At 49.0% G+C, this 9,077-nt stretch overlaps 2 protein-coding genes across 2 annotated transcripts in view; one reads left to right on the forward strand and one right to left on the reverse strand.

The window, feature by feature from the left end:
• The window catches only part of FAM120B (family with sequence similarity 120 member B), a 139,613-nt gene that overhangs the window by 11,631 nt on the left and 118,905 nt on the right, over positions 1-9,077 (reverse strand). The window lies entirely within an intron of this gene.
• PDCD2 (programmed cell death 2) lies at positions 690-8,076 on the forward strand. Its single transcript, XM_058661264.1, has 6 exons — positions 690-987; positions 1,664-1,906; positions 2,912-3,043; positions 5,579-5,682; positions 6,711-6,824; positions 7,368-8,076. Exons 1-6 carry the CDS (start codon positions 705-707, stop codon positions 7,524-7,526), a joined length of 1,035 nt encoding a protein of 344 aa, XP_058517247.1. The 5' UTR covers positions 690-704; the 3' UTR covers positions 7,527-8,076.

Consider the following 9,077-nt stretch of genomic DNA (forward strand, 5'->3'; position numbering starts at 1 on the left):
CAGAGCCTGGGAAACAAACCAGCACTTACACGGATGTCAAGGCACAGTGCCTCACCCATCATCAATTTAGTGTGAGGAAGAATGGAAGTATTTAGTTTTAAAAGACAGATGGATCTGAATGGCTGAGCAAGAGCAAGAGATACTGCAGCGGCTGGTTACAACTGTTGGCGCTGGGCCAAGCCAAAGCTCAGAGGGGTCTCCAGTCCTGGTGCAGGCACAGGCTCTAGGACCACCTCCCGCTGCCTTCTGGGGCCATGACAGGAAGCCCCGGGGACACCAACAGGGACACGGCCTCCTGGGGTGACAACAGAAAGGCCGCTCCCGGGGCGGGGTCCGGGTGGGAAGGATCCCAGTCAGGCGAACCACCTCCGGCTTCCCTCCCGGAGCAGCGGCGGAGCTGGGCTGGCTGCCTGAGGAGGGCCCGGCTGCGTGGCAGACCGGCTCCCGCTTCGGCGTGACCGTAAGACCCGTGGCAACAGGACTCCCTGCCGTGAATAACAGACCTCAGCGACCCAATGTCTCCACTTTGTCTCGAGGAACAGCTACCCCAACACGCGATCCCGGAAAAATGTTAAAAACCTCCCGTGACGGAGCGGAAGTTGGCCTGCAGGCCTCCTCCCACCAAGCTCCAGACCTCCAGCCGTGCTCCCGCCTCCCGCCTTCCGGCCGCCCGACCGCCCTTGGGCGCGGTGGTTCCGGTCGGCATGGCCGCGCTGCAAGCCGCGCCGGTGGAGCTGGGCTTTGCGGAGGAGGCGCCCGCGTGGCGGCTGCGAAGCGAGCAGTTCCCCAGCAAGGTGGGCGGGCGGCCGGCGTGGCTGGGCGCGGCGGGGCTGCCGGGGCCCGGGGCCTTGGCCTGTGCGCTGTGCGGCCGCCCTCTCGCCTTCCTGCTGCAGGTGTACGCGCCGCTTCCCGGCCGCGATGACGCTTTCCACCGCGGCCTCTTCCTCTTCTGCTGCCGGGAGCCGCCGTGCTGTGCCGGCCTGCGAGGTGCGTCCTCCCCGCCCCAAACCCCGACTTGTGGGTTAGGGTGGTGTGGGTGCCCGTGGCTCTTGGATGTTTGCGATTTGACAGCCATCAGTCTTGTTTCTGACTTGGTTAGCCCAAGAGCACACTCAGTCACACGTGCCAGATAAAATTCAGCTTCTGGATTTTAAATTTCACTTATTCAAAGGCAAAGAGGGAGAGAACGAATCTCCTGCGCTGCTTATCGCCCCAAGTGTCCGTACCAGCTGAGGGCTAAGCCGAAGCCAGTACAGGGGGTTCCCCCATGGTCTATAGTGCTGGTCCCCGCAAGGTTCCCAAATGGTCCCCTAGTGCTGGTTACCACATGGTAGGGACTAGTGCTGGTCTCCACCACGGCCCCACAAGGTCCCATGGCGCTGGAGGCATCACCTCCTGCCTTGCAGGTACGTTAGCAGGGAGCTGGCTGGAACAGGGCTGGAGTTCCTAGACACCATCTGACATGGGGGTGACCTAACCCCCACCTTCTAGATGTTAAAAGCTGCCTTTTTGTTTCAAAATCTCCCTCCTAAAAATAAGCTCCCCAAAAGAACAAGTTTTGTTTTCTCCTTTTAAAATAAGGGTCTCTAATGTGAAATAGAGGCTTAAATATTTGAAGCGTTGTTTTGTCTTATCTGAAATATTTACAAAATTTCTCTTTTAGTTTTCAGGAATCAGTTACCCAGGAAAAATGACTTTTACTCCTATGAGCCTCCTTCTGAGGGTCCTGGCCCAGGCACAGGAGAGGCTGTGTGTCTCCAGCTGCAGTCAGGTGCCCATCTCTGCAGGGTGTGTGGGTGTTTAGGCCCCAAAGCTTGCTCCCGCTGCCACAAGGCGCATTATTGCAGCAGGGAGCATCAAATGCGGGACTGGAGGATGGGACATAAGCAGGCTTGTGCGCAACCCGGTGAGTCCTTGTTCTGCCTGAGCAACCTGGACATTTTATTTCCAGGATAGTTTTTAAGTTTAAAAAGCTGTATGGATTTTTCAGAGCTTTCATGACTGGTTACCGTGAGAGAATCTTTGTGGCAGTCATTCAGTTGCATCATCAGCCTGGCCTTCATCCAGGCATTGGCTTGTTATTTTTTTTTTAAAGATTTTATTCATTTTATTACAGCCAGATATACACAGAGGAGGAGAGACAGAGAGGAAGATCTTCCGTCCGATGATTCACTTCCCAAGTGAGCTGCAACGGGCCGGTGCGCGCCGATCCGATGTCGGGAACCAGGAACCTCTTCCGGGTCTCCCACGCAGGTGCAGGGTCCCAATGCATTGGGCCGTCCTCAACTGCTTTCCCAGGCCACAAGCAGGCAGCTGGATGGGAAGTGGAGCTGCCGGGATTAGAACCGGCGCCCATATGGGATCCCGGGGCTTTCAAGGTGAGGACTTTAGCCGCTAGGCCACGCCGCCGGGCCCCAGGCATTGGCTTGTGACCCTAACTCTGAAGTTAGTTTAGTAGGGAAAATGCTGCTGTGTGGACTGTGGTGTTCTTACTGCTCTGCATAGCATCTGGTCACTGATGGACCATACATGCAGTGGTGATCTCAGACATGGCGCCCACATGTTTGCCACATGTTCTTATGGTTTTGTGGTGACATGGGTGTGAGCAATCCTGCACTGCCAGTCATATGAAGTACAGCATAATTACATACAACACATTCCTGGTTAACATACCAACTGCACTAGACCCTGTTAATATCTTACATTTGCTCCCTCAATTTACGAAGTTTTCTGTAGTGCAGCAGCAGGCTCAGATGTCTCAAGTGCGTGACGTGTCTACTCCTGGCTAATACGTTGTGTGTTGTGTGCATGGGAAATAATGACAGTTAGACGTGTCATCACCACAAGACTATGCTTGGTGAGTAGGGAAGCATTAGCGCATACTAACGATGGATTAACGTTTCTATCTTAGATCAGTTGGACCATGTAGTTCCAGACCACAACTTCCTTTTTCCAGAATTTGAAATTGTCATAGAATCAGAGGATGAGTTTGTGCCTGAAGTTGTGGAAAAGGAAGATGACTCTGAGATTACGGAGAGCATGGGTAAGAATTTCAGAACTTCACTAGAGAATTAACTAGTGTTTGAGGGGGTTCTTCATGGCAGGGTAAGAGTTTCTGGGAAAGGTAATCTCCCTGTGGAGGCCATCACCTGCAATCCTCAGTGTTACTGATGGTGAATGTTTCCCTGCCTTCCTGGCATGTGTCAGAGTGCCAGAGATGTTGTAATCTAGCACAGCATTTACCATACTGTGAGGGTCACGGACATAGTTTGTCAGCATCAGAAGGTCATATTCCAGGGAAGCACCTTGGCTGACCAAATACCTAAGAGACGTGGCAGTAGCCAGCACTGGCCTGCACCTGTTCTGTACTGAGGGCTGTTTTTACACTCATGAGTATTGTGCAGCATTCAGCCTACTGGAAGTGCCGGGGTTCCAGATTTGGCCCCTTAGGCCATCTCCTGCCGGTGTGGCCCCTGGAGGCAGTGGTGATGGCTCAGGTAACTCACTGGGTTCCTGCCACACATGGGACACAGAAATTGTGTTTCCAGCTCCTGGCTACCATTGTGGGCAGGCAAAAGGAAGGTCATTCTCTCCTAAACGAAAACCAGAAAATCCCAATAACCTAGTAACATTTGATAGGTGTGGAAACAGAGGTCTGTGTGTCATATGCTTTGATCATGAAACTGTTAAGTTCAAGTCTTGGCAACTCTAGAGCCTTTGGATTTTTTTTTTTTGGAGGGGGGGTGGGGTCAACTGCTTTTGTTATTGTTTTAAAAGATTTTTTTTCCTTACAATATAATTTTTTTTAATTTATTCATTAATTACATTGTATTATGTGACACAGTTTCATAGGTACTGGGATTCTTTAAAAGATTTTTTGAAAGAATACTCTTACATCCGCTGGTTCACTGTCCAAATGCCTGCAACAATCAGGGCTGGGACAGGTCAAAGTCAGGAATCAGGAGCTCCGTCTGCACCTCCCACCTGCTGGCCCGGGGCCCAAGTACTTGAGCCAAGTATCTGTTTCCCAGTTACATTAGCAGAGGTGGTTGGGAAGTGGGAGCAGCCAGGACTGGAAATGGCGCTCTAGTGTGGGTTGTGCACCACAACACTCACAACTTTTAGCTTTTAACAAGCACAAATTTAGATTTATGCAGTTTACATTGGAGTTTTAACTTCTGGTTTGTACATCCCCAAAGCTTCCATAGTTGAGTCTTAATTGGTGAGCCACCTTGGATTTGATAATGGGATTTGATGGGAAGCAGCAGCACCTGGTTGGGCAGGTGGAGGAGTCCAGTGGGTGTCTAGAGAAATTAGCACACATGATAACCAATCCGTGCCCAGGTACTGAGGTCAGTGCACACTGCCTGCAGGGGCCACATGTGTCTGCTGTATGTGTACATTGATACTGTGTTTTCAGAAAGGACACTTCATGAAATGCTTACCTTCAGGAAAGGGGGAGCAGTACAGGCTGACAGGGTGAGGAAGGAGGCCAACTCTGAGGGCTAGTTTCCCGAGTACGGAACTGTGGGACGTTTTTATTACAAAGTAAAACAATAGTCAAAATAAATGAAACCATACGGTTAGTCACAGCCACACACACAAGTATTCTATGTGACTCCAGAATACAGTAAAGTACCATCCCAGTGAAATGTACTTTAAGAATGAAACCAAGGACATACCAGTGTTTGCAGTAAGCATGTTTCTGGCAGTGTTGCTAAGGATACTTTGAGATGTCTGTGTACTGGGGATGTGTAAGATTCTATAGAAACCTTGTTGTGTGTACCAGAATGAACCTATAGTATATTAGACCTGTTTGTGAATCTCAGTACCAGTGGGTATTCTGGTGACTAAATGCTGTTGTCTCGAAAGGGAACTCCAAGCTCTTTGGAGAGCTGGTTGGTTACAGAAGTGGGGTAAGGAGCATTTAGATCATGTGTGAACGGGGCCCGGCATGGTGGCCTAGTGGCTGGACTCCTCACCTTGAACACGCCAGGAACCCATATAGGCACTGGTACTAATCCCAGCAGCTCTGCTTCCCATCCAGCTCCCTGCTGGTGACCTGGGAAAGCAGTTGAGGACGGCACCAAAGCCTTGGGACCCTGCACCTGTGTGGGAGACCTGGAGGAAGTTCCAGGCTCCTGGCTTCGGATTGGCACAGCACCAGCCGTGCGATCACTTGGGGAGTGAATCATCAGACGGAAGATCTTCCTCTCTGTCTCCTCCTCCTCCTCCTCCTCTGTATATCTGACTTTGCAATAAAAAATAAAATTAATCTAAAAAAAAAAAAAAAGGATTGTGTGGGAACATGGTCCCACCAGAACAGTCACTAAGGTCACCTTAGGACTCCGACCAGTGGAGCTCCTTTGGCAAGAACGGACAGCTGGACAGCACTGATGGAGACACATCTGATGTGTTCCCCATAAGGGTTCAAAATGGTACAAAATTCAGATTTGTGAGATACTAGACCACAAAGTGCTGATTTTGAAACTTGGTAAATGGCATGGTGCTGGGGAGCTGCACGGGAGTCAGTATGGCATGGAGGACCTGTCTCCTAAGTGTTGTGTTGATTTTTCAGGTGAAGCACTTGAGGAAGAACTGGATTCCATGGCAAAGCATGAATCTAAGGAAGATAAAATTTTCCAGAAGTTTAAAACTCAGATAGCTGTTGAACCAGAACAGGTAAAATAGGAACTGCCCCACCTTGTGTACGCTTTTCAGTCTTTGACTTAAGAGTGTAACCCTGAGAAGTGACTGAACTCTTCCTGAGGAGCATCTATTTAAGCAGACTTTTTCTTTGACCTTGAAGGAACGCTTCCTTCTGTTCAGTCTGCTTCCTAGCTGTCGGAAAATGGAGACAGTGTTTGTTGTATAGGATTTTTTTCTTACAGAAAGCGTGCAGGAAGATGAATGAGATGTTGCATGAGTTGGGTGTCATGGTGGGGGAGTTATCAACATGTCATATTTAAACATTACTCCTATTAGCTTCCCTCATTGTCAATATAGATCACTAAAGATAGCTAAATTCTTATAAACCGCTCATGGAGTCAGATAAGTACCCAGGTTTTGTTTTTCTGGTTTCATCTTCTTAAAGTTATTTAAAGGCAGAGTGACAGAGGAGAAACCGAAAACAAAGTTCTTTGATCTACTGTTTCCTGATGGCCAGGACTGGGCTGAAGAGCATGAAATTCCATCCATGTCTTCATATGGGAGCCATGAGTCCAAGCCCTGGGGTCGTCTGCTTTCCTCGGTGCATTAGCAGGGAGTTGGGTCAGAAAGGGGGACAGCTGGGACTGAAGCGGTACTCCAATATGGGATGCCAGTGTCCCAGGCAGTGTGAAAGAGTAAACTGCTGCACCTGAACACGGGCTCATTTGTCACTTTTAATAGCTCTGAAGTTTCCTTGGGTTTGTAGGAAGGTGAGTGTACATTATGCAACATCCTGTATGTAGAGCCTGGTAAAGGGAGGCGGAAGCAGTAGTGCGTTCACAGCAGACACATTGGGTAAAGTTTCTGCTGGGTCAGAGAGGATCCTTGAAGTCACCCAGGTTGTTTTGAGGACAGAGCAGGCATTGGTAGTGCGGACCCTGCAGATCTGATGCAGGGATTCAAATGCCTTTGGAGCACAGTGAGAGTGCAGGACTATGTGGTTTGTCCAAATGGTCAGCAGTGTTGCCAGGTGAGATGTTGATATCCTTCTTGGTGTTTAGATTCTCAGATATGGCAGAGGTATCACCCCCATCTGGATTTCTGGTAAAAATATCCCTCACGCAAAGGATATTCCAGATTGCCCTTGTGGTGCCAAGAGAATTCTTGAATTCCAGGTATGATGACAAGTAAGGCTGTGCCCCATCAGTCTGGGATTACTGTGGGAAATCGCCCTGTCCTACCCTAGCTTACTTCCTGGGGATGTCTGTTTTGATGTCTGTCAGCTTTCTGTTACCTGTTGGCTGACTTCTGTGCTAACCCTTACAACCACCCAGTGTGGGCCTGTCCTTGTCTTTAATGCCTTTGCTGTTAACCTTTTTTTCCTGCTCCATTAGTTACAGTGTTTGACCCATACTTTTTAAACAAGTGGGTAGGTACACTGAATGTCTCTTCCCCCAGAGGTATCAGAATCCGTTGTGTGGAGTGCAAATGCTCTTACAGTTCCCTCGTATTACAAGTTATATAATACTTGATTTCTTGGATGAAAAAGAAAAATACATCAAGAGATATCCTTTTGTGTTCATTACTGGTAGTTGGTGTTTCTTGAGTCACAATAACAAAATCTGCTTTTCTGGTTTAGTTTTGTCTTTACCACTACTCTATGTGTTACCTACATAGTGTCCATATTCCCGCTGCTGTCCTGTGTATCCCCTTCCCAGGTCATGCCTCAGCTGCTCAACTACCTGAAGGCTGACAGCCTGGGCCACAGTGTCGACTGGGGCATCCTGGCCATCTTCACCTGTGCTGAAAGCTGTAGTTTGGGCAGTGGCTATGCCGAGGAATTTGTGTGGAAGCAGGACTTCGCGGACACCCCTTAAGGACATCCCAAAGCCTCACAGGTGTCAACTCATCTTCTGTAGCTCCCAGCTAGGCATCGTCTGAAGGAAAGGACTGAACCAGATCCTCACCTTGCAACTGCCAGGATCCCATCTGAGTCTGTGTCCCGGTCGCTCCACTTCCCATCCAGCTCCCTGCTTGTGGCCTGGGAGAGCAGCAGGGGATGGCCCAGAGCCTTGGGACCCTGCACCCCTATGGGAGACTCAGAAGAAGCTTCTGGCTTTGGATTGGCTCAGCTCCAGCCATTGCAGCCATTTGGAGTGTGAACCAGCAAATGGAAGTTTCAGTATAACTGAAAGGGAAGACAGAAGAGCTTCCGTGATATACATCTGTTGGACACCAAATAAGATAGAGATCTAAACAGACACCAAGATTTACCATTCTGGGCATTCATGATATTGTATGTGTGAAAAGTATATGTACACATGGTACAGACATGTCTGCTCACCAATGAATGACAGGCTAAGTGAACTGTTTTTACTTGTGTGCACATTGACTTCTATGATTAAAACAGGTTATGTCCCTAACAAAGTCACTACTCCTGACATTTTTTCCCCTAAATTTGCAGTTAGAGAAAAATATTAAGGTCAATCCCCAACAGACTCATGGGTCAATTGACTGCAACACTGAGCCTGTGTGAGGCTGCTGAGCCCCAACAAGAGGTACCCTGTGCCTGCAGCAGCAGGGTCAGGGAGGGGCTCCAGATCAGCACCCTGCCTCAACCGGCCTTGGCTGCCCATGGCTCTGCATAGGAGCTGGAGACTGAAAGGCAGGGCAGGGCAACAGTCCTCCCATTACCTTGGTTGTGCAAAATCAACCAGGGGCACAGAAGGGGGCCCAAGTCAGCTTTACACAGGGAATGTTCAATTTTTTTTTTTTTCTTAAAGACGTATTTATTTGAAAGAGTTTTACAAAGATCTCCATCCACTGGTTCACACGCAGAGGCCACTCTAGCCAGAGCTGGGTCAGTCTGAAAAGTAGCCAGGATCTTCTGGATCTCTCACATGGATGCAGGGACCCAAGGACTTGGGTCATTCTCTGATGCTTTTCTAAGTTATTAGCTGGGAGCTGGGCCAGAATAGAGCAGATGATGCTCAAATCAGCGCCTATATAGAAAGCCAGCTTTGTGGGTAGCAGCTTCATCCACTATGCCACAACACCAGCCCACTGCGTCCGATTTTATCCTTGGATCCCTAGCAGTTCATCTGGGGTAATTTTCACTTCCATTAACATGACGTGCCAAACACCACTACATGTGCTTGAATGCTAGTAGCTAATTCTGGTAACTTTCACAGCTGACTTCCTTTCTCACATTCCTGTGAAATAACTCTTAGCCCTTAAAGCCACTAAGATGTCGTATCGCTAACTATCACTCACTACTTGGCTATTTTGCTATGCTTACATGTTCCATATCATGCATGAAGATGTGTCTGTGTGGACACTGATTGTGTGCACGTACATAGATGGTTACACCTACCAGCATACAGAAAACAGGGAGGCTTGTTGTAGGGATACTCTTAAGAGGGAGAGGT

The sequence above is a fragment of the Ochotona princeps genome, chromosome 1 (assembly GCF_030435755.1).
Source record: "Ochotona princeps isolate mOchPri1 chromosome 1, mOchPri1.hap1, whole genome shotgun sequence".
NCBI lineage: Eukaryota > Metazoa > Chordata > Mammalia > Lagomorpha > Ochotonidae > Ochotona > Ochotona princeps.